Source organism: Talpa europaea (genome assembly GCF_964194135.1).
Source record: "Talpa europaea genome assembly, chromosome: 4".
Lineage (NCBI taxonomy): Eukaryota > Metazoa > Chordata > Mammalia > Eulipotyphla > Talpidae > Talpa > Talpa europaea.
The window spans coordinates 61,885,258-61,912,156 of NC_140070.1; the positions used below are offsets into that span (position 1 = coordinate 61,885,258).

A 26,899-nucleotide genomic window follows, 5' to 3' on the forward strand; every position below is an offset into this window, starting at 1 on the left:
TCTGTTTGTCATTTCTTTAACCAAATCCCTGACCACCCTGCACAGTCTCTCAACCCTGAGACGGCCTCATCGTCTACTGCTGTGCTGGTCCGCGGCACCTTGTATATACATAAAAGGATATAGAGATAGAGAACTTATCAGACAAAGACGTTAAAATATTAAAAATGTTAAATGAGTTACTGGAAGATTAGTCGAAGACAGATAGGCAGGCACAAGATCTTGGGAGAACCAGGAACAAGAAAAGTTCTTCATCAAAGAAATTGAAAATATTAAAAGAGTACTAAATAAGACTCTACATGAAATAAAGACAAATATGGTAATCACTTTCAATCAAATTAAACCAACAAAAGAGAAAATTTCAGAAGTAGGAGACTCAAATCACCCAAATAGGAAAGGAGAGTGAAAAAAGATTTAGCAAAAATGAGGATACTTCACAAGAAATATACTCAGAAGAGGAAACATGAAGACAACTGATACTTTGGAAGGTGAAGACAGAGAAGGGAGCACAGAACCTATTCAAACAAATAATAATGGAAAATTTCACAAACCTTGAATGTCCAGGAAGCACAAAGAATACCCAACTTTCTAAATAAAAAATGACTTATACCAAGCCATGCTCATGTTAAATTATCAAAAATCAGAGATAAAGAAATTTTTTATAGACATCCAAGAACAAGATTGTAATTTAGAAAGGAGTCAGACTCCAGGCAAGAAGGGAGTAGAAAGAAGAGAAACCTGCCAGCCAAGGATACTCTATCCTGAAGCATTATCATTCAAAAAAGGTGAAATAAAAGTTTTTCCAGACAAACAGAAGGTAATGGAGTTTATCAACACCAGATTTGCCCTATAAGAAATGTTGAAAAGTTCTAAAGGAAGAAAAAAATGAAACACAAAACCCTGAGTAAAGAGACAATAAGAATATAAAAGTAGAAAGTATGAACTAGAATATTATGTGTTAAGAACAAAACACTAGAGGAGAGGAAGCAAAGGATAGAACCTTTATAGTTTTATGTCAGGGAGTTCACACTAGCTCTGAGAAACATTTTTAGACATAGTTTAGTATAACGCCCACAATAACCACTAACCAAAAATTTAGACTAGAGACACACAGAAAAAAAAATGAAGAAACTGAATCACCATGGAAGTAATTGAATGAAAAAGCAAAGAGAAACAAATGGACAAAGAAACAAAGGAAGTAAATAAAAACCAAAAAATAGAGTAACAGTAAATAAACACGGTATAACAATAATCACTCTAAATGTGACCAACCTGAACTCACTAATTAAAAGACACAGAACAACAAATTGTGTTCTGTGTCAAACTGTACTTTCAGTTATGGGGCCTCACTGGTGGCGCAGGTGGTTGAGCGCAGCACTGTGAAGCTGTCCTCAGCCTCTGCAGTGCCAGTTCAATCCCTGCTGGCCGCGGAGCAACCCACATGGTGCAGCAGACCTCTCCTGTCTGGTTGCTGCTCCCCTCAGCAGTGTATTTCAGTCATTCTGCCTGTTCTGTTTCCCACCCTGTCTCTGGCGAATCCTCTCACCTTCCCGCACATCTGGCCTATATCCTGGTTCTTGTATAAATAAAATCTTTAAAAAAATTTGCAGTTATCTATACTTTGTTTATAAGAAACTCATTTAAAACAAAAAGAGAAATACAATCTTAAAAGTGAAATGTGGGAGCAAGGTGCATCAAACCAGTATCTCACAGGGAAAAGCAGAAACTACTATTCTCATATATGATAAGCCAGGCTTTCAATCAAAAAGGGGATAAAGATGAACACTATATAAAGACCAAGGGAACAATTGATCAAGAAGATATAACTGTCATTGACATTTATACATTTAATAGAGTGACACCTAGTTATACGAAGCAAACTATTAACAGATATAAAATAACATAGTGACAAAAAATACATTATCAGTGATCTTAAAACAACACTGATCTGAAGAACAGATGATCCAGACCAAAAATTAACAAGGAAATAAAGGCCTTGATCTAGAGATAATGGCTTTGACAGAGCTTTCCATCCCAAAAGAAACAAATACACTTTCTTCTTAAGTGCACATGGGACATTGTCAAAAATAGGTCATATGCTGGTACATAAAACATGTCCAAGAAAATACTTGAAAACAGAATTATATCAAGATATTCTCAGATCAAAATGGCACAAAGTTAGAAATCAACCAAAAAAGAATCCCAGGATAAACCAAAACATTTAGAGACTACACAAAATGCTCCTAAACAACTCCTGGGTCAAGAAGAAATCAAAGAGGAAATTAAAAAAAGGAGAGACAAGCTACTAGATCCTATGGGATATTCTAAAAGTAAAAGTAACAATACAAGGGAAGTTATTAGCAATATAGGCCCATATAAAAGGCCTCTAATTCTACAGCTGAAGGAACTATAAAAGAACAAATGAATTAAAAAAAATAGAAAAAAGAAAATAATAAAAATTAGAGCCAAAATAAAAGAAGTAGAAAGCACAAAGATAGTCCAAAACAAGTGAACCAAAAACTTGTTATTTGCAAAAAAAAAAATTAACAAAAATCAATAAGCCCTTAGCAAGTCTTTCTAAGAAAGTAAGAGAAAATACAAGCAAATAGAATCAGAAATGAGGGAAATGAAATTACAACAGATACCTCAAAAATACAAAGGATCTTAAGGACCTACTAGGAATCTCTCCATGCAAACACATTGGACAACCTAAAGAAATGGACAAATTTTTAGGTTCTTCAACCTTCCAAGACTAAAGCAGGATGAACTAGACAGCATAAATAGTCCAAAGTTCAGAAATTGAAAAACTAATAAACAGTCTCCTTAAGAACAAAAAACCAGGACCAATGACTTCTCCAGTGAATTTTACCAAACCTTCAGAGAGAACTTAATATATATCCTACTCAAATTTTAGTAAGTAGAAAGAAGAGGGTGGAAAGTTCCCTAGCACTTTCTGTGAGGTCAACAGTACCCTGATCAAAACCAAACGAAGACAGTACAAAACAAGAAAACTGTAGGCCAATAATCTATGAACATAGATGCAAAAATCTTCAACAAAATCTTAGCATCATATTAAGAGCCATCTATCATGATCAAGCAGGTTTTATCCCAGAGATGTAAATCTGGCTCAACATATGTAAATGAATAAATGTCATTCACTAGATCAACAAAAAGGAAGATAAAATTCACATGAGCCATTTGAAGCAAAATGGATGAGGCTAGAAGGGCTTATACTAAGTGAAATCAGTCAGAAGGCAAAAAGATAAATATTGGATGGCATCGTTTATATGCAGAATATAGAAAAACCAAACAAAGGGTGAGACAAAGACAAATGAAAAAAAAAAAAAACAACTTGAAAATTGTCCATAAATGTTTGGGTATTTTTGGGGGCGGGGGGGGGAAACAAGGGGCTAGGGAAGGGGAACACAATGGACTATGTTGGAGGACTATGGATGCTTGGTGATGGGATTGTTATAATGACTATACCTAAGGGGGGAACTCTTATATTGTCAAAACACTAGTAAGGATGTAAAACAACGGTATTCCAATAACAATAAATAAAGAAAAGTGAAACTCTGATACAAATAACAATTAGGGTTATAAACTTGGGGTTTCTCCCAATATCCATTCTTTAGCGCTCCTGAATCTAAAATGTTGATATGAAATTAAAAAAAATAACATGATCATTTTAATAGATGCCAAAAAGCATTCAACAATGCTTATGATGAAAGCTCTCAATAAAATGAGAATAGAATTTATCTGAACATAATAAAAGCCAGATATGCAAATTGACATTCCATATCATACTCAATTATGAAATATTGGAAACATTTTTGCTAAGATAAGGACAAGGATATCCACTGTCACTACTACAATTCAACGTAGTATTAGAAGTCGTAGCTAGAGCAATTTGGCAAGAAAAGAAAATTAAAGGAAATCCAGATCTGAAAAGAAAAAGTAAAACTACCCATTACTCACACATGGCATGATAACATACATAGAAAACCCAAAAGACTCTACCAAAAACTACTAGAAATAATAAGTGAATAAAGTGCAGTATACAAAACCAATACACAAAAATCAGTTGCATTTCTATATGTAAATAATGTATCAGAAAAAAAGAGAAATTAAAAAAAAATCCATTTGCAATCACACACCAAAAAGAATGAAATACCTGGGACTAAGCTTAATGAAGGAGGTGAAAGATGTGACTCTGTTAAAGGAAACAGGAAACAAAAAGAAATGGAAAAATATTCTGTGTTTATGGATTGAACAAATAAGCATTGTTAAAATGGCCATACTGCCTAAAGCAATGTACAAATTCAATGCAATATATATCAAAATCCTAATGACTTTTTTCAAGGAAATAGAACAAACAATTGTAAAATTTCTATGGAACTAGAGAAGGCCCTGAATAGTTAACACAATTCTGAGAGAAAAGTAGAAAAATGGAGGTAACACACTCCTTGACTTCAAACTATAGTATACAATAATAGTAATCAAAACAGTACGCTATTAGAACAAAAAAAGAAACTCATGGAATTAAAATAGAAAGTCCAGAGATAAACCCACACAAATATGTACAGTTATTCTTTGACAAAGGAGTCACAATCATATAATGGAGAAAGGAAAGCCTCTTTAACAAATGGTGCTGGGAAACATGGATAGCTTCATGCAAAAAACAAACCACCAACAACAAAAATATACAACCCCCCCAAATTAGATCTATACTTAATTCCATATACAAAAATTAATTCAAATGGATTTAAGATTTGGTACTGAAACCACAAACATAGGGGATACACTATAGGACATCTACCACAAAGATGTATTTGAGGATGCAACTCCAATGACTAGGGAAACAAAAGCAAAAATAACAAGTAGGCTTACATCAAATTCAAAAAGCTTTTATACCTGAAAAGAAACCATGATAGGGGCTTCCCTGGTGGCCCAAGGGGTTAAGATGCAGCACTATAAAGCAATTCACAGCCAAATTAGAGCACTAATTTGATTCCCGGCCAGGAAGGTGACCCACATTGCACCACAGACCTCTCCTGACTCGCCTGCTGCTCCCCTTAACAGTGTATTTCAGTGTATTTCTGTTCCCTTTTCCACTCTGTCTCTGGTGAATCCTCTCACCCCTCCCCACTTCCTCTGGCCTGTACCCCAGTTCTTGTATGCATAAATAAATAAATCTTTAAAAAATTTGATCTTTTATGATCCAGTAATACCTGTAGTAGGTATTTACCCAAAAAAAAAGACAATTCTAACACAGAATGACTTGTGTAATCTTATGTTTACAGCTGCAGTTTCCACAATTGCTAAGTCGTTGAACCAATTTAAGTGCCCATCAACAGAATACTGGATAAAGAAATTGTGGAAGATATACTCAATAGAATATTACAAAGCTACTAAAAAAGAAAGCTATTAAAGAAGAGTCTCTATAATGAGTAGTTTTGTAAAAACTGGGAGGTCATATATAAAAGCATGAACTAGATCACTAACTTCACACACACAAAAAAAATTTCAAAATGGATTATTAAAAATTTAGATATAAAATTGGCAGTCTAATTCATGGCATCAAAAATGAAGGTGTTTTTGGAGACTTGGCCCCAAGAACAAGAGAAATAAAAGCAAAAATAAATAATTGGGAATTGCTTCAAATTAATATAGTTATTACATAGTTGCAAGTAATACAAGTTATTACACAGTGAATGAAAATATAAAATTAAAAAGACATCTGACTGAATGGGAGAAAATATCTGCACAACATATAACTGGTAAGAGGTTTATACAGCAAAGATACATAAAAAAACTCATAGAACTCAACAGTAGAAAAACAAATAATCCAATTAATAAATGGGAAGGAGACCTAAAATATTATGAGAATTTGTGAGAATGGCACATATTAAAAGGGCTTCCAACAAGTGCTGGAGAGATATGGAGAAAGAGGAATTCTATCATACTGTTGGGAAGGTAAACTTGTGCAGCCATTATGGAAAGCAATGTGGATTTGATACAGGGCAGCAAGGGTCACTAAACTGGCCAAAGTCACTGCCCAAATTGTTTACTGGTCACTGTCTCAGTTTTTCACTCACCTGCACAATCTCAAGGCTCAGAGAACAGCAACAATGGGATTTATTTAACAAACCAGGGAAAAACAAAGAGTTTCGGCTAAAAACTGCCATTTACCTCACCCAAAGCAGTGCCCAGCATTTTTCAGTCCTAAGCAAAAGCAACTAAGATGTCCTCTTCTCGCCACTGAGGACTGAGAGCTCCTCTCCTGAACTATTAATAGGCCACGTGTCCAAGATGGTGTCTTCCTGCCTCTACCAACCTGGAGCACTCGGCAGACTCTAGGCCAGGTTCCAACTCACGAAGATGACAGGAGAAGCTCCCAGAGCTGCCAGGATGTCCCAGTGCAGCACAAGACAAGCAACACTCAAGACAGCAGCTGCGGTGGTTGAAAGACTCGACAAACAGCCATACTCACACAGCTCAGTGAGGTGCCCGGCTCTGGGTCTTTGCCTTCCCTGCCAGGCTATAACAGCAGCAAAACTGGGAACAGTTTCAGTTGCTTGGCTAATTGCAAAGCCTTGCAACTTTTCCTCTCTGAGGTTAGCTGCTGGAGGCCTCCACCTTCAGAGGCCCACAGCAGCCTTCTGGAACATCGGTGTGGTGCGGGCCAAAATTCACTGACCCCAAATGCTGAAGAACCGAAAACCCTGAATCCCAAAGACTGACTCTGTGCCCCCTTCTGCAGTCCCTTATATTTCTTATCGGTCTCCACTCCAAAACGCAATACCTTTTAGCATTTTCTCTGGGGCGGCTATCTATACTCACCAGCAATCCCCTCCACCTTTAACAGTAGGGCTTCAGCCACCGGTTACAGATTTATCTTAAAAAGGAAAATTGCAGGAACATCTCCAGGGAGAGCAAAAGCCAGAGAAGGATGCCACTCTCTTAGGCATCCAGCAGCACTGAGGAGGACAACCCAACTACCTGCAGCCATGATTGTGGCCGCTGCCACTGCCACTGCTGCTGCCAAGTCCTGACTGGACCACAGTCCCAAGTTCTCAGTGCTCTTATCTGCACTGGAGATTCTCAGAGACAGGTAAGAAAGTGTGACCCCAATGCTGCCACCACCACCACTGATGCCAAGTCCTTGCTGGACCCCAGCCCTGGGCTCTCAACATTCTCATCTGCATTAAAGGCCCTCAGACACTTTCGGACATCACCACACAGGTACATCTTAAGAGGAACAGAACAGTTTAACTTGGAAGTACACAGCACTCAGGAAGTACACAACAGGACTACAACACTGGCCACAGATCCTTGGAGGGCACAAAGCCCTAAGCCGCAAATCTTGTCTTTCTTCTTTTTTCCTGGTGCCTTTACCCTCTTTCTTTTTTTTCCCTTCTCTTTTCCCTAGTCACAACCTCAAGGGAGATAACCAAACCTGGCAAGAACATCCCACTCTACTTTATAATGCACCACTGTGGACTAGGCTAAAACAGCAGCCACTGACTCCTTGGGAGCCAACAGAGTCCTGGGCTGCATTTTTTTCCTTTATTCTCTCTTTTATTATTATTTTTCTTTCTTTCTTTCCTTCTCCTTTTTCCTCCTTCTTCCTTTTCTTTCTTCTTTCTCTTCTCTTTTTTTAGTGTTTTTTTCTTTTTATTTTCTTAGTTCTTCATTTTCTCCTTATTTTCTTTCCTTATGTCTGCTCTCCTGTGCCACAAACTAGAGGGACCTAGCAGCTCAATGCAGAAGTACATCTCACTCAGCCTGCAGGTATCTTCTAGTGCATTGGCCCCCAGTTTTTGCCTGGTGGTGCAACATTCCACAAGGAACCTGTGACTACCCCAGGCTGATAATTTGGTTCATGCTATGTAGAGGGGTTTGGGCAGGCAGGGGCTCCTGGGGCAAATCAGATGTTACATCATTTTCCTATAAAGGAAAATCAATCAAGCTGACATCAGACTTCTCTGAAGAAAAACTATGGGCAAGCAAAGAGTGGAGAAACATATCTAAAAACTTCAAGATAAATAATGCCAGCCAAGAATACTTTACCCTGCAAATCTCTCCATCCTCTCTGATGGAAAAATAAAGACCTTCTCAAACAAACAAACTCTTCAGGAATTTACTAGTACTGAACCCCCACTCCAAGACATATTACATGAAGCCTTAGAATCTAAACCAACAGGAATGGACAGGAAGAACAGAATGAGGTAATGAATAGAACCACAAAGAAAGTGGCAAGTTCAGACTTCTATTAGATATAAATGGACTAAACTCATCAATAAAAAGACAGAGTAGCAGGCTGGAGTAGAAAACAGAATCGAACCTTCTGCTATCTCTAGGAAACACCTAGTTGAATAATATAAACATAGATTGAAAGTAAAAGGTTGGAAAAAACAATTCCACAAGCAAATTGGCAAGGACAGCCATACTTATATCAGATAAAATAAACTTAAAACTAAAAATGGTGACAAGAGCCATAGATGGTCATATAAAATGATCAATGGGACAATGCACCAAGAAGACATAATACTCATCAATATATACTCAACAAATGAAGGAGCACCAAAATACTAATGTCTTTGAAAACAGACATTAGAGAAAATATATATGTAATAGGAGACTTCAATACCTAACTCTCACCAATGGACAAGACAAAAAATTAACAAGGATACAACAGCCCTAAATAAAGACTTAGACCACATGATCCTAGAAGACATCTATAGGACATTACATGTTAAAAAAAATCAAACACATATTTTCTCAAGCACACATGGATCATTCTCCAGGTTAGACCATGAGATGTACATCAACAGATATATGAAGAAGGAACCATACCAACTCTGACCATAAAGGCATCAAACTAGAAATCAACCCCTAAGAGAAAGTAAGGAACACTTCCATTTCATGAATATTGAACCACATATTACTGGAAGACTACTGGATTAGTGAGGAAATCACAGAAGAAGTTTAAAAATACCTTGAGATGAATGACAATCAGGACACAACTTTCCAGAATGTATGGGACACAGCAAAAGCAGTAATAAAAGGGAAATGGGGCCTACAGAAACAATAAAGGACCCAAAGAAATAACCTAATCTCCCACCTCAAAAAACAAGAAAAAAAACCAAAAGTCAGCAGAAAAAAGGAAATAATAAAAATTCAAGCAGAAATAAATGAAATATAAATTAAAAAAATGCAAAAGATCAATGAAACCAAATGCTTGTTCTTAGAAAAAATGGACAAAATAGAAAACCTCTAGCCAGGCTCACAAAGAAAAAAGGGAGAAAACTCAAATAAATAGATCATGAATGAAAGAGGAGAAATTACAACAGACCGGGGGCGGAGCAACATGGCGGCGAGGAGACGCTGCGAGTAAGATCTCCCATTAAAAAAAGTTAATAGGGAGGAAAAGTGGCAGGTCCCAGTGAGAACTGGGACACGGAAGATAAACGGACGACTCCAGCAAACTGCCCAAAGAAGAAAGTTGCCATAAAAGAGGACCAGAAGGGAGGGAAGCGCAGAACCCTGCTCCCCTCCCCCACCCACAAAGTGGGCACTCTCCGACTGGCAGAGAGGAGGGAAACAACAAACCAAAACGGCCAACAAGAAAAACGGACGCAGCAAGTGGGACTGTGAGTGGAAAGGAACTATTTCAGCCACAACACCCCGTGAACGGGAGCTGTGGAGAACCCTGCAGGATCCGCCGCGGAGGTGAGCTCCAGGCGCCATTAAAGAGAGCCCCGCCCCCCAGGAGGAGACCAGCACCAGCACACAGCCCCGGCCGCCCGGTAAGCTTGCGCAGAAAGCGGCGCGCTGATCCGGATCGGATCTCAGCTGCCCAGGTCCCCGCGCCTGCGACCTAGGCTTGCGGGGAGACCGCGGAGGCCCTCCCTGAGTGAGCAGGAACCAGGCGCCCAGGCAGGGAAGCGGGATTCAAAAGGCGCCATTCCCACGCCACTGATCTGGGCTACAGCCCGCGTCCTGGAACTGAGGGCTTTGGAACTGAGACCCGGGGCACGAAATTAGGGGCGTGGGTTCCCCACGACGGTGGGGCACAAGGCAGACACAGCACCCCAAGCCGTTGAGGTGTACCCTACCATCCCCGCTCTGCTCCCTGTCCCACAGGGTGGAAAATCAGCTCCCCAAGGGCTCTAGGAGAGATCTCTGGCGCCACCTAGCGACTTGAAGCCAGAAGAGGCTCCTGAAGGAGCTAGTGGCCAGCTGGGGAGTTAGCCCACACCGGGCCCCTTCCGAACAAGTAGTCTGAGCCCACAGGGAGAGCGAGCACCCACAGCCGGGGCAGACCAGGCGCGCAGAAGAGTGTGCCTGAGACCAGACGCGCAGGGAGTGTGTCCCACATCACCATTTTAGAACAGGGACATTTCTTCAGTAAAGACTACCTGCAGAAGGCTTCCTCAGGAGCCAGAGGTGAGCGGGGGAAGTTCGCCCACGCCAGACCCCCTCTGGCCTGCAGTCCAAGCCAAGAGGGGGAGCAGGAACCCACCGCCGGGGCAGACCAGGCGCACAGGGGAGTGTGTCCCCACATCGGCATTTTAGAACAGGGACCTTTCTCCAGTAAAGACTGCTTGAAACTGACAGATGACTCCTGGAGGAACCAGAGGGGAGCAGAGAAGCCCACCCAAGATGCCGGCCAGTCCCAACAACACAGTGTCCCAACACATACGGCAAATTAGAAAACAGACAGTAGGGAGGAGAAGAACCACACGCAACCTAGCAACTCTCCAGAGAAAAAGCACACCACAAAAAGAAAACCAGCCCCCAGATTGCAACGACAATAACTTGGAAGAATTTCTGAGCCTTCCAGAAAGAGAATTTAAAATTGCCGTGATTAAAAAACTGACAGAAGTCATAAAGGAAAACAATGATAAGGGAAAAATAATCAACGATCAGAAGAATGCAATTGAGTCCCTAGAGAGGGAAAACAATGGTCAGAAGAAAGAAATTGAGTCCCTAAAGAGGGAAGTAAAAGAAATGCAGGAGATCAAAGAATTAATGGAAGAACTAAAGAATTCTGGGAAAAGCAATGAAAGCAGAATAGATGAAATGGAAGAACGAATAAGTAATCTTGAAGACACAGAAATAAAAAGAAACAAAACAGAAAAGGAAAGAGAAGTACGAAGGAAAAAGAACGAGGAAAGACTTCGGGAACTATCTGACTCCATGAGGAAAGGAAATATAAGAGTTATAGGAATACCAGAAGGAGAGGAGAGAGATGTAGGAACAGAGAAAATATTCAAAGAGATAATTGACGAGAACTTCCCAAATGTGAAGAAGGAGCTGAAAATTGATATACAAGAAGCAAGAAGAACACCAAACTTCCACGACGAAAGGAAAAATACAGCAAGACACATAATAGTAAAGCTCCCAAGAATCCAGGACAAGGAAAAAATAATGAAGCTGGCAAGAGGGAAGAAACAGATAACATTCAAAGGAAAACCAATCAGGCTGACATCAGACTTCTCCGAAGAAACACTACGGGCAAGGAGAGAGTGGAGGGGCATAGTCAACAGACTCCAAGAAAACAGATGCCAACCAAGAATACTCTATCCCGCAAAGCTCTCCTTCCTCTTTGAAGAAAGAATATGGACCTTCCCAGACAAACAGAAACTCCGGAATTTCATTGCAACTAAACCCCCACTCCAAAAAATACTACAAGGAGTCCTAAAGCCAGAACCTCAGAGCGACGAATAACAATGAAAGAAGGCCAAAAAAAAAAAGTTATTAAAAGAATAAATAAATAAAATCAAAGGAAAGACAAACACAATGGCAAATACAGATGTTAACATATCAATATTAACTCTAAATGTAAATGGACTAAACTCTTCAATAAAAAGACACAGAGTTGCAGCCTGGATTAAGAAACAAAACCCAACCTTTTGCTGTCTCCAGGAAACACATTTAGCTACAAAAGATAAAAATAGGCTCAAAGTTAAAGGATGGAAAACAATCCTACAAGCAAATGGACCAAAAAAGAAAGCAGGAACAGCTATACTTATATCAGATAAAACAGATTTCAAACTCAAAAAGATAAAAAGAGACCCCAATGGTCACTACATTATGATCAAGGGGACAATACTTCAAGAAGAAATAACACTCATTAACATATACTCACCAAACAAGGAGCACTAAAATATATCAGACAACTGTTGTCCTCTCTGAAAACAGACATCAGAGAAAACACATACGTAGTGGGAGACTTCAACACACCACTATCAACAATGGATAGATCAACAAGACAAAAAATAAGTAAAGAAACCAAAGCTCTAAATAAGGACCTAGAGCAATTGGGCTTAACAGACATCTATAGAACACTAAACCCCAAAAAAATGGAGTACTCATTTTTCTCAAGCGCACACGGATCATTCTCCAGGATCGATCACATACTGGGGCACAAGACAAACATCAACAGATACACCAAGATTGAAATCATATCAACCATCTTTTCTGACCATGAAGGCATCAAACTAGAAATAAACCATAAAAAGAAGGCAAGGAACTTTCCTACCTCATGGAGATTAAAAGCCACACTACTGGAAGACCATTGGACTAATGAGGAGATCAAAGAAGAAATTAAAAAATTTTTTGAATTGAACGACAAGGAGGACACCAATATCCTAAATGTATGGGATGCAGCAAAAGCAGTAATAAGAGGAAAATATATAGCAATAGAAGCTCACATCAAGAAACAAGAAAGAACGCAAAGAAACAACCTAATCTCGAAGCTCAAAGATCTAGAAAAAGAACAACAAAAAAACCCCAAAACCAGTAGAAGAAAAGAAATAATAAAAACCAAAGCATAAATAAATGAAATTGAAACTAAAAAAACAATCCAAAAGATCAATGAAACCAAGAGCTGGTTCTTTGAAAAAATCAATAAAATAGACAAACCCCTAGCCAGGCTCCAAAGGAAAAAAGGGAGAAAGCACAAATAAACAGGATCATCAATGAAAGAGGAGAAATCACAACGGACACAGCAGAAATCAAAAGAATAATCAGTAACTACTATGAACAGTTATATGGAAACAAGTTTAACAATCTAGAGGAGATGGACAAATTCCTACAACTCTACAATCACCCAAAGCTAGATAAAGAAGAATTAGAACACCTAAACAGACCAATTACAATTAGCGAAATTGAAATGGTAATCAAAAACCTCCCCAAAAACAAAAGCCCAGGACCTGATGGATTTACAAATGAATTCTACCAAACATTCAGAGACGAATTAGTGCCTATCCTTCACAAACTCTTCCAAAAAATTGAGAAGGAAGGGACAATACCAAACACGTTTTATGAAGCCAACATTACACTAATACCAAAACCGTACAAGGACAACACAAAAAAGGAAAACTACAGGCCAATCTCCTTAATGAACACTGATGCAAAAATCCTCAATAAAATTTTAGCTATCAGAATCCAACAATGTATCCATAAGATAATTCACCACGACCAAGTAGGATTCATTCCAGGGACACAAGGATGGTTTAACATCCGAAAATCAATCAACGTTATCCAACACATCAACAAAAAGAAATATAAAAACCATATGATAATATCAATAGATGCTGAGAAAGCTTTCGACAAAGTGCAACACCCATTCATGATAAAAGCCCTTGAAATTCTTGGGATACAAGGAACATACCTCAACATCATAAAGGCCATCTATGACAAGCCAACAGCCAGTATCATTCTCAATGGTGAAAAGCTGAAAGCAATTCCATTAAGATCTGGAACAAGACAAGGATGTCCACTCTCACCACTGCTTTTCAATATAATACTGGAAGTCCTAGCCAGGGCAATAAGACAAGAGAAAGACATCCAAGGAATCCAAATAGGAAAAGAAGAAGTCAAACTATCACTATTTGCAGATGATATGATATTATACATAGAGAACCCCAAAAACTCCACAGAAAAGCTAATTCAACTCATCAATCAGTTCAGTAAGGTGGCAGGATACAAAATCAACACGCAAAAGTCAGTAGCCTTCCTATACACAAACAATAAATCTGAAGAAGAAGAAATCAAAAAAAACATCCCTTTTGTTATTGAAACAAAAAAAATCAAATATTTGGGAATAAATCTAACAAAAGAGGTAAAGGACCTATACAAAGAAAACTATAAAACCTGTTAAAAGAAATAGAAGAAGACACAAAGAAATGGAGAGACATCCCCTGCTCATGGATTGGAAGAATAAACATTATTAAAATGGTCATCCTTCCAAAAGCAATATACAGATTCAATGCTATTCCAATCAAAATTTCAATGTCATTCTTCAAAGAAATAGAACAATTATTGATGAAATTCATATGGAATCACAAAAAACCCCGAACAGCCAAAGCTCTCCTGAAAAAAAAAGAAGGGAATGGAGGCATCACACTCCCAGACTTCAAACTATACTACAAAGCCATAATCATCAAAACTGCATGGTATTGGAACAAGAACAGACATACAGACCAATGGAATCGAATAGAAAATCCAGAAATAAACCCACAGATTTATGGTCAACTAATCTTTGACAAAGGAGCAAAGAATATGCATTGGAGCAAAGAAAGTTTGTTCAATAAATGGTGCTGGGAAAACTGGGTCGCTACATGCAAAAGAATGAAGCTTGACCACTACCTCACACCATACACAAAAATCAACTAGACATAAGACCTGAAACCATAAAATATATAGAAGGAAATATAGGCAAAACACTACGTGATTTGCACATCAAAGACATCTTTACAGACACATCACCCAAAGCAGTGATAGTGAAGGCAAAGATAAACAGCTGGGACTACATCAAATTAAAGAGCTTTTGCACAGCAAAAGAGACAATAACAAAAACAAAGAGAAACCCCACCAACTGGGAGAACATTTTTGCACCCAACACTAATGATAAAGGACTGATCACAAAAATCTGCAAAGAGCTGATGAGACTCAACAACAACAAAGAAAATAATCCAGTCAAAAAATGGGCAGAAGAGCTAAAAAGAAACTTCTCTGAAGAGGAAATGCAAATGGCCAACAGGCATATGAAAAAATGTTCAACATCACTTGTCATCAGGGAAATGCAAATCAAAACTACCATGAGATACCATCTTACACCAGTGAGAATGGCACATATTAAAAAAACTAGCAATAACAAATGTTGGCGAGGGTGTGGAGAAAAAGGAACTCTTCTGCACTGTTGGTGGGAGTGCAAACTGGTCCAACCACTGTGGAAAACTGTGTGGAGATTTCTGGACCTACTAAACATAGAGCTTCCATATGATCCAGTAATTCCACTCCTAGGTATTTACCCAAAGGACACAGAAACATCAATTCCAAAGAACACCTGCACCCCTATGTTTATAGCAGCACTGTCTACAATAGCTAAGCTTTGGAAACAACCCAAATGCCCAAAAATAGATGACTGGATCAAGAAGATGTGGTACATATATACCATGGAATATTACTCAGCATTCAAAAAAGATAAACACATGCAATTTGCAGCAACATGGATGGCGCTGGAAGGGATCATGCTCAGCGAAATAAGCCAAAAAGAAAAAGAAAAATACCGGATGGTCTCACTCATAGCAGGAATCTAGAAAACTTAAATAAGGGACCAGGAAAATGAATAACTATAAGAAAGTGAAAATCAAAATCAACAAAAAACTATGAACCAGAGACACTTTTAGGGGGGCGGGGGCGGGAGGGGAGGGACTGGGGTCAGAATGGGGGGGCTGCAATTGTATGGGGAATATAACAATAAAATTTATTAAAAAAAAGAAAAGAAAAGAAAAGAACTGCCAAAGTAAAAAAAAAAAAGAAATTACTACAGACCAAGTGGAAATCCAAACAATAATCAGAGATCACTATGAACATTTATATGCAAACAAGTTCAACAATATAAAAGAGATGGACAAATTCTTAGAATGAAACAGTCATCCAAACTGGATAAAGAAGAAATAGAAACCTAAACAAACCAATTACAAGCAGCAAAATTGAAACAGTAATGAAAACCCTTCCCAAAAACAAAAGCCTAGGATCAGGTGGTTTCACAAATGAGTTCCACCAACTGTTCAAAGATGAACTGGTGCCTATCTTTCAAAAACTCTTTCAAAGAATTGAGAAAGAAGGAATACTACCAAATATATTTTATGAAGTCAGCATTACACTAATCAACAAAATAAACACACACACACACACACAAACCTGAAGGCCAATGTCCCTAATGAACAGTGATGCAAAAATCCTCAATAAAATCCTAGCAAACAGAATCCAAAAATACAACAAAAAGGTAATACACCATAACCAAGTGGGATTTATTCCAGGGGCACAAGGATGGATCAACATCTGAAAATCAATTGACGTAACTCAACACATCAACAAAAAGAAAAATAAAAAAATATAATCATATCAATAGATGCTGAGAAAGCATTTTACAAAGTTCAACATAAATTTATGTGAAGGTCCTTGAAACTCTTGGGATAATAATGACCTTGAATATAATAAGAGCCATGTATGACAAACCCACAGCCAATATCATTCTTAATGGTGAAAAACTGAAAGCCTTCCTTTTAAGATCTGAAACAACACAAGGATGTCACCAACGCTTTTCAATATAATACTGGAAGTCCTAGCTAGAGCACTAAGGCAAGAGAAAGACTTATAAGGAATCCAAATAGGGAAAGAAGTAAAACTATCTCTATTTGTAATGATATGATAATATATAGAGGGCATTCTAAAAGCTCAATAGAAAAACTAATTAAAACAATAAACCAGTTTAGCAAAGTACAAAAATCAATACACAAAAATCAGCCCCTTCCTATATGCAAACAATTAGTCTGCAGAGGAAGAAATTAAAAAAACAATCCCATTTACAACTGTACCCCCCCAAAAGAAAATGAAATACCTGGGAATAAGCCTAACAAAGGAAGTGAAAGACCTATACAGTGAAAACTATGAAACACTGTTAAAAGAAATAGAAGACACAAAGAAATGGAAAGCCATTCCCTGTTCATGGGTTAGAAGAATTAACACTAATGACCATCCTACCAAAAGCAATTTACAGATTCAACACAATTACAATAAAAATCTCAATGGCATTCTTCAAAGAAATAGAATATATTGCTGAAATTCATATGGAATCACCAAAAACCTTGAATAGTCAAGGATTTTCTGACTGAAAAGAGGGAGAATGGCGGTATTATACTCCCAGACTTCAAACTATACTACAAAATCATAATAATTAAAACACTATGCCACTGGAACAAAACAGACATACGGACCAACAGAACCTAACTGAAAACCTAGAAATAAAGTTACATATGTATGTATATAAATATATGTGTGTGTATATATAGTCAACTAATCTATGACAAAGGAGCAAAGAATATGCAATAGAACAAGGATCATCTCTTCAAAAATGGTGCTGGGGAAACTGGACTGCTACATGCAAGAGTGAAACTAGACCACCATCTCACACCACACACAAAAACCAACTCAAAATGGATAAGACTTGAATATAAGACCTAAAACCATAGATGTATAGAAAGAAACATAGGCAAAACACTCCATGACATATACCTCCAAAACACCTTTAAGGACTCATCTCCAGAAACAAAGAAAATGAAGGAAACATTTAATAGCTTGAACTACATAAAAAAATACAACAACACACACATTTATGTACAGAAAGAGACAATAACCACAATAAAGACACACCTACTGACTGGGAGAAAAATTTGCACTATATACAACCGGTAAGGGACTGATTTCAAAGAGCTCACATGACTGTAAAAACAAAGCAAACAATCCAGTCAAAAAATGGGCAGAACTGCTAAAAAGACACTTCTCCAAAGAGTAAATGCAAATGACCAACAGGTGTATGAAAAAAATGCTCAACATCACTTGTAATCAGGGAAATACAAATCAAAACCACAATGAGATACCACCTCACACCAGTGAGAATGGTCCATATTAAAAAAACTCAAAACAACAAATGCTCACGAGGATGTGGAGAAAAAGGAACCCTCTTATACTGCTGGTGGGAATGCAAACTGGTGCAACCACTATGGAAAGCTTTTGGAATATATCAAATTACTAAAAATGGAGCTAACACATGACCCAAAAATTCCACTCCCAGGAATCTACCCAAAGGGCACAAAAACATTAATTCTAAAGGAACCCTGGATGCCAATGCTTATTGCAACACTATTTATAATAGATAAGCTATGGAAACAACCTAAATACCTAAAAACAGATGATTAGGTCAAAAAAATGTGGTACATATACACAATGGAATACTACAGAGCAATCAAAAAAGATAAAATCATGCCATTCGCAGCAACATGGTGGTGGAAGGGACTATGCTCAGTGAAATAAGCCAGAAAGAAAAATGTCAGATGGTATCACTTATAGCAGGAATATAGGGGAACTGAACAAAGGGTTGGGGGGGGAGACAAAACTAGAAGGCAAATTACAGATCTGAGATATGCAGCATGGGAGGGGGGAAGAAGATGGTGAAAATAGGGGAGGAAAGAGCACAGGAGACTACAGTGTCGGTTCACTGTTGAGGTGGTGATGGGAGATTAATGGGGATTACAACTGAGGGGAGAAATCAGATACACAAAACCCAACAACAATGTAAAAAAAGAGAAAAGAAAAAAATTATATGTGGAAAGAAGACTGGATACATGGATGGATGTGAGAGCAATCAAGTTCAGACAATGTTAGTATTAGAATCTAAATAGTGGGTATGTGCATGTTGATAGTAAAATTTTTCTGACTTTGCTATACATTAAAATATTTTCATAATTAAAAAAACCTGAAATTGCAAATACCATATGGCCTAGCAATTCCAGTCTTGGGCATCTATCCAAAGAGTATAAAACCAGCAAGGCAAAAAAAGAATACACTCAAAAATGTTTATTGCTGCACTCTTTATAATAGCTAGGACGTGCATGCAGCCTAAATGTGAATCAATAGACAAATGGATCAAGAAACTATGGTAAATCAATCACACTATGGAATACTAGTCAGCCATTTATAGCATAATGCAGGGAAGTTCAAGGGAATTATGTTCAGTAAAGCAAGTCACAATGACAAAAGCAAAAATACTGGATATATAGTTACTCTTTTGTTATATCTATAGGTGAACAATCTCTACTGGTAAGTAATAAACTGGAGATGGAAAGGACTTTGTCTCTAGCTCCTCCAAAGTATCTAACACGTAGATTGAAAGGGAAAAAAAAAAAAAAAAACCAGCAACAAAACCTTTTCAATAAATTTGTTGTAAATACCCTGGATGATTTTATTCTACCCTCCCAATATGGTTATCCAAAAGGCAAAATATCAGCTTCAAAAAAGTAATATAAAAACAGAAAACGTTTTCTTACCTATCTGAATATATTTCACTCTCATCTTTCCTAAATCTCTGAAATATTTTAGGAAAACCTGTAGAATGAAACATTAAAAACCTTGGCCACTCGCTCTAAGCCAGCAGTTCTCAAAAGGTCAAATTTGTGTCCCGGGAGATATCTGGGAAGGTTGGAAGACATTTTTTGATTGTCAAGAAAGGGTCTAGGGGCTAAATGGCATGGGCAGGGGTAGAGGCTTTCCCCCACCCCCAAGACACACACCACCCCAAGAAAGAGTGATCTTAATGTCATAATTGGGAGGTTCAGATTCCTACTCTAAACAACTGCTCTATCCTTTGTTTTAAGGAAGGTGAGTGGTTTCAGTACAGAAGCTAAATACAAAATGAGTTGTTTTTTGCAGGATGGTTTTAGTAGCAACGCACCCTGAAGGCACCACTCCAGGAGAGTGGAACGTGCCTGCAGGCATGAGAGCCGGACAAACAGAGCGAGAGCGCGGGACAGAGTGAGAGAGCGAGACAGAGCGGGAGCGCGGGACAGACAGAGCGAGAGCGCGGGACAGACAGAGCGAGAGCGCGGGACAGACAGAGCGAGAGCGCGGAAGGGAGCGCGGGAGGCGCGCGGGACAGACCGCGACCGCCCGCCAACGCCCGCAGGAATGTCCTAGAGGAAGAGTGCTTCAGACGGCACCGCCCAAGCTGCAGTCGCGGCCTCCGCAACAGCCCGGGCGGGCCGGCCAGGCCTGGGCCAGGAGCACCGGGCGGGGGGCGGGGGGCGGCCTGTGGCGGGCAGACGCGGCAGCGCCGGGGCCCGGGCCGGGCCGGGGGAGGGGGAAGGGGGGCGGGCGCGGGGCGGGCGCGGGGCGGGCGCGGGGCGGGCGCGGGGCGGGCGCGGGGCGGGCGCGGGGCGGGCGCGGGGCGGGCGCGGGGCGGGCGCGGGGCGGGCGCGGGGCGGGCGCGGGGCGGGCGCGGGGCGGGCGCGGGGCGGGCGCGGGCGGTACTTCTCTGCGTGGAGAAGCTCCAGGCCGAGCCGGCGCTGGCGGGGCTGGACGGCGGGCTCCACGACAGGCTGAGGCTGGGCGTGCTGCTGAGCGGCGGCGTCGGGCTCAGGCTGGGGCTGACCACGCTGGCGAGGCGGGGGCGGGCGGCCTTCGCGGCGTCGTCATCGTCGTCGCCCAAGTCCAGAACCTTCCAGAAGGCGTCGTCCCTGGGCCTGCCGGGGCCCCTCCTCGCCTTCCCTCTCCGCCGCCCCGCGCGCCCCTTCTCCGCCTCGGCCTCCGCCGGCCCCCGCGCCCGCCCGGCCGCCGCCTCCCGCCGCGGCTGCTCCTCCTCCCGCTCCGGCTCCTCCTCCTCCCGCTCCTCCTCCTCCCGCTCCGGCTCCTCCTCCTCCCGCTCCTGCTCCTCCTCCTGCTCCTCCTCCGCGTCCTCGTCCCGGTCGGGGTCCTCCCGCTTCGCGAAGCCGCGCCCCGAGTGCATGTCGGCGGTGGCGGGACTGCGGCTGCGCGGCAACGGCTGCGGGTGGCCGCGGGCGGGGGAGGCCGCGGGCGGCTCCTCCGCGGGCCCCGCGCGCCGGCGGTCTTGGGCCTCGGAGGATCCCGCGCCCCCGCAGCCCGCGCGGGACGGGCCGCCCCTCCCCGGCGGGGCTTCCTGAGGGGGAGGGCGCGGGGCCGCCGGCTCCGGACTCCCGCGGGTCGCTTGCTGTTTCCGATGCTGAAGTTTGTGTTTTTGTGTTTTTGGTAGACAGATGCCGGTGGCAACCTCACAATAAAACTTTGTTGACCAAAATGGGAATCTACCCTTTAGTCATACTTTGCTGGTTTAATTTTTTAGAACTATGGCCTCAATTATCATTATTGATCTTGTTAGTGATTTTAGTCCAGATTTTGCTCATGGCTTGTTCCATCCATCCTTTCTGGCTTGGAAAAGGCCTGAGGCATCTGATCGCTTAGACACCACCTGTGCCTGTTTGGGGCCTTATTTTCAGCTCGTCCTTGCTAAAATTACTATAAAATGTTTGTGTACACCTAAATAGGTGTAATGGACATTCCTTTTCCTAATACTCAGATTGGAACACACAATTTCACTGCAGAGTTCAACTTCCTTTTAGAATATCCCAAGACTGAGAGCCTGATTCCTGGCTCATAGGCCTTTTCACTCTGTTCCCACAGGGCACAAGGAACAAGGATGCTCGCTGGGACCTTTTTGATTAGGACACAAATCCCATTGGTGAGGTTCTGCGCTCATGAGCTAAGCACCTTTCAAAAGTCCAAATATCATCACATTGGAGGGTAGATTTCAACATACGATTTTTAAGGGAACACAAACGTTCAGTCTGGTAGAAGTACACATGAAAACATTTTTAAAAATCAATAATCCAACCCATTTTTGAGTAAGTCAACTGACCACATGTTTCAACATGGTGAAAGTGAACTGTTCAGAGGAGGCAGGTTTGTTTTTGAGAATTCTCCGAGAAGAGAATGGGAATCCTGATGTAGATGGAACATGGGCCTGGGAGAAAGTGCTTGTGCTTATTCTGAGTTCCCTGGGTTCTGTGACTAGTACAATATTTTCTCAATTGCATGGTGAATTAATTTTTTAAAAGTACACCTCATTTAGAATGTTTTTAAAACCTTTTTTGAAAGTCTTGGTAAATCTCCTTTCTTTGGAATCAATCAACAAGAAGCAATGTCTTTTTATCCTCATAATGGAATCACTCTTGTATTTTTACCATTTCAGAGACAAAAAGTGTTGGACCATCTAGTGTTTCCCTTTCCCCCACTTCTGGTGACTCACTGAAACTATTTGGAGACAACATTTAATTATTTAAATTTTTATTATAAATATAGATCACATTTTTATTTTCTTTATTTTTTTAATTACTTTTTTTTTTTTTTTTGGTCTAGCACTGCTCTACACAGTTATCTGTGTAGGATCTCCTGCGTTAGGTGTTATTACTGCCTTGCACCCGCCACAGAGACACTCAGAGTTCATAACCATGGGTCACTGTGCTCCTCTCCCACCTTGCTCTTGCCCTTTCCATCCACATTGCCCCTCTGGTAGCCTCAGTTCTGTAGTCAGCTTTTTTGTGTTAGTTCTTAATTTAGCTGACCTTTGTTTGAGTCTATATGAACATGGGAGTGCTTGTTCCCTTCAAATTAGATTTTTTGCACTATTCTGGTAGATACCTAGGAGTGGAATTGCTGGGTCATATGGCTGATCCATTTGTAATCTTTTGAGAAACTTCCGAATTGTTTTCCATAGGGGATTGGACCAGTGCATTGCCACCAACAGTGTAAGAGGGTTTCTTTTTCTCCACATCCTTAACCAGCACTTGTTGTTTCTGGTCTTTTCCATATGGGCCATTCATACAGGTGTGAGGTGGTTCTTTCATTGTGGTTTTGATTTTCATTTCTCTGACAATAATGAAGTTAAATGTTTTTAATGTGCCTATTGGCCATCTGTATGTCTTCTCTAGGGAAGTGCCAATTTAGCTCTTTTGCCCATATGTGTATGGGGGGGGGTAGGGGTTATTTGTTTTCTTTTTGTTAAGTTATATGACTTCTTTGTAGACCTTGAATATCAACCCTTTGTCAGATGAATGGTGTGCAAATATTTTCTCACATTCAGTAGTATGTCTTTTTGGTTTAGTGATGGTTTCTTTCATTGTGCAGAAGCTTTTCAGTTTGATGTAGTTCCAGTTATTGATATTCTCTTGTTATCTTTGTTTTTGGAGAAAAATCCACAAACACATCTCTGAAGCTTATGTCAACTGTATTTTGCCTGTATTTTCTTCTCTGTATTTTAGGGTTTCAGGTATTATATCCAAGTCTTATTCATTTTGAGTTTATTTTTTGTGTGGTGTGAGATAGTGGTCTATTTTCATTCTTATGCATGTGGCTGTCCATTTTTCTAACAGCAGTTATTGGAGAGGCCTTCCTTGTTCCCATGTATATTCTTGGCTTCTTTTTCATAGTATAATTGTCCATATGTGTGGGTTTGTTTCTGGGATCTCAGTTCTAGTCCATTGATCTGTGCACCTGGTTTTTGTTCTAGTACCATACTTTTTTGATTGTTATAGTTTTATAGTATGGTTTGAAGTCTAGAAGTGTGATGCTGCCATTCTTCCTCTCTTTTGTCAGGATCACTTTGCTATTCAGGATTTTTATTTTTTTTTTGGTTCCATGAGAATTTCAGTATTGTTTGTTCTATTTCTTTGAAGAATGCCATTGAAATTTTGATAGGTATTGTTTTGAATCTGTATATTGCTTTCAGTAGAATGGCTGTTTTAACAATGTTGATTCTTCTGGTATGAACAGGGGATGTCTTTCTATTTCCCTGTGTTTTCTTCAGCAAAATTTCATAATTTTATTTGTGTAGGTCCTTTGCCTCCTTTGTTAAGTTTACTCCTAGGTGTTTCCTTTTTTCTTTTTTGGTGTAGTTGTGATGATCATAATTTTCTTAATTTCTTTATTTTCTACCTCATTGTTTGTATATAGGAAGGTGACTGATTTTTGCGTGTTGATTTGAACCAGGTCATTTTGCTGAACTGATTTGTTGTTTCAATTAGTTTTCCAATGGATTCTTTAAGATCCTCTACATGTCATCTGCAAGTAATAAGTGCATTACTTCTTTCCCCATGTAGATTCCTTTTATATGCTTTTCTTGCTTAATTGCAAGACTAATACTATGTTGATAGTAGCCAAGACTAACAATACTAACAATACTAACAAGACTAACAATACTAACAATACTAGCCAAGACTAACAATACTATGTTGAATAGTAGTGGTGAAGTGGAAATCTTGTCTTGCGCTGGATCTTAGTGGAAAACCTTTTAGTTTTTCACCACTGAGGATGATGTGAACTGTGGGCTTGTCATGTGACTTTTATTATATTGAGATATTTACCATTTATCCTCAGTTTTTTGAGGGTTTTCATCATAAATGGATGTTGAATCTTATCGAATGCCTTCTCAGGATCTATTCTATATCATATGATTTCTATCTTTATTTTTAGTGACATGGTGAATTATACTGATTGATTTTCAGATGTTAAATCACCCTTGTGTCCCTGGTATAAATCCCAATTGGTCATGATGTAAAAAATATATTATGCAGATAGATAATTGTTATCTGGGTATCTAAGGGAATACAAAGAGACTGATAGTTGAAAAGAAATGAAGAAGGGTAGGTTAGAGATGGAAGTGGTGAAGACATGTTTCAACAAGAGTGAGGTATGAGAAGTTCATAGGCAACTTAATACATTGTTGGTACTTAACACATTGTTGGTACTTAAAGGGTTCTTAGTACGTTGTTGGTACTTAGTACATTGTTGGATTTTGCTTGCTAAGATTTTATTGAGGAACATCAGTAGGGAAATTGGCCTGATTTTTCTTTTTTGTATGATCTTTATCTGGTTTTGAAATTAGTACAATGTTGGTTTCATAAAATGTGTTTGGAAGTATCCCTCTCTCAGTTTTTTGAAAGTTTGTGAAGGATAGCTATCAGCTCCTTTTTGAAGATTTGTTAGAATTCACTTATAACACTGTCTGGTCCTAGGGTTTTGTTTTTTGGGGACAGTTTTGATTACTGTTGTATTTTCTTGTTTGTTGGTTGGTCTGTTCAGGTCTTCTATTTATTTCCTACTTAGTCTTGGATAGTTGTATGATTCTAATAATATATCAATCTCTTCTAGTTTATGAATTTATTGGCATATACATGTTCATAATAATCTCTTATTATCCTTTGAATTTCTACTTCTGTTGTAATTTCTCCTCTTTCATATCCAATCCTATTTGAATTTTCTCCCTTTTTTTTTTTTTTTTTGTAAGCCTAGCTAGATGTTTACCTTTTTTTCCCCAGAGAACCAGATTTTGGTTTCTTCAATCTCTTGGACTGTCTTTTTCATTTCTATTCCATTTATTTCTACTTTAATTTTTGTAACTTCCTTTCTTTTTTCTTGGTATGAGCCTCTATTGCTATATACTTTCCTTTTCATAAAGCTTTTGCTGTATCCCATAACTTCTGGAAGATTGTTCCCTTGTTATCACATTTCTCAAGGGTTTATATATATAAATATATATATAAATATCTTATATATAAGATATATAAAAGATATAAGAATATACATATACATATATCTATGTATGTATGTGTGCATATATATATATATATATATATATGACTTAACAGATATTTCTTTGGTTTCCCTATTAACCCAATTTATATTCGGTAGTGTGTTGTTTAGTTTCCATCTATTAGAGGTTTTTTTCCTGATTTTGTGGTTTATTACTAATTTGATACCCTTATTATCAGAGAATATGCTTGGTTTCATCTTGATCTTCATAAATTTGTTGAGACTTGTCTTGTGACCCAACATGTGATCAATACTGTAGAATGACCCATGTGACACATGAAAATAATATTTATTAAGTTTTTTGGGGGGTGTGGTGCCCTATCAATTCTGTTAAATAAGAAAAACAAATGAGTATACTGAGAAACAAAATTACTGAGTAGAAGACTAAAATTAAAACTCTAAATAAGAAAATAACAGCAATGCAAGAAGTAAAATAATCGATAGAGGAGATAAAAAATCCTGAAGAAGTTATGGGAGCAGAATAGACCGAATGGAAGATCAAATCACCTACCTTGAAGGTGACAATATACAGATCCATGTGAATAAAGAAAGAGAGATATGAAGAAAAAAATAAAGAAACACTTTGAGAATTATCCGACTCCATGAGAAAAGGCAATATGAGAACAATGGGTGTTCCAGAAGGGGGAGAGAGAAGGGAACACAGAACTTATTTAGAGAAATAATAGGGTGGAACTCCCCTGAACTTGAAGAAGGAAATATACATATCATTCATGAATCTAAAAGGATACCTAAAAAAATGAGACTAACACCAAGACATATAGCAATCAAAATAAAAAAACACTAGAGTGACATCATCAACATGGCAGCAAAGGGATGAGGGGATCAAATTCTCCCATAAAAACATCCACTAGGGAGAAATTACTGTGAGATCCAGGCAGGACCTGGATGAGTTAGACAGACTTGGCGACACCTGTGATTTGCTCAGACTGCCCAGGGAACTTGGAAAGATGGGGGAAGGGAAAAAAAGAAAATCATCAGAACATTGCTCCCTTGCCACCTCAACAAAGCCCCACAACACCTAGAAGTAAAGGAGGAAAGTTGAAAGACAAGAAGCCAGGAATCCTGAGGTATTGGAGGGGCCTTGACAACAAAGAGTGGGCAAGTGGGGCCTCCCCACAGACATAAAGTGCAGGGAGTGGCCCCCTTAAATTGGCTCCCCTCCTCACCCACACCCTCCAAAGACTGGCATGAACATTTAACCGGTAGGGAGTTTTTTTACGCAGGAAGGACACCAGGGGGATCCTAGCAGGGCTGGTTCCTACATTGGGGGCCTCTTGGTTCCCTAAGCCCTCAGGTGAGGGAGGCTGGAGGAGCCCCAGCACTCATCCAGCTACCTCACGGGCCCAGAATGTGTGTTGATCCA

The 26,899-nt window shown here is 39.6% G+C and overlaps 1 protein-coding gene across 1 annotated transcript in view; it reads right to left on the reverse strand.

The window, feature by feature from the left end:
- The window catches only part of ERICH6 (glutamate rich 6), a gene marked incomplete at its 5' end in the record, with an annotated part of 113,043 nt that overhangs the window by 38,209 nt on the left and 47,935 nt on the right, over positions 1-26,899 (reverse strand). Inside the window, 2 exons of the mRNA XM_084232621.1 lie at positions 19,404-19,461; positions 20,383-21,151. Coding sequence (XP_084088747.1) covers positions 19,404-19,461; positions 20,383-21,151 — 827 coding nt within the window. The remainder of the gene's footprint in view (positions 1-19,403; positions 19,462-20,382; positions 21,152-26,899) is intronic.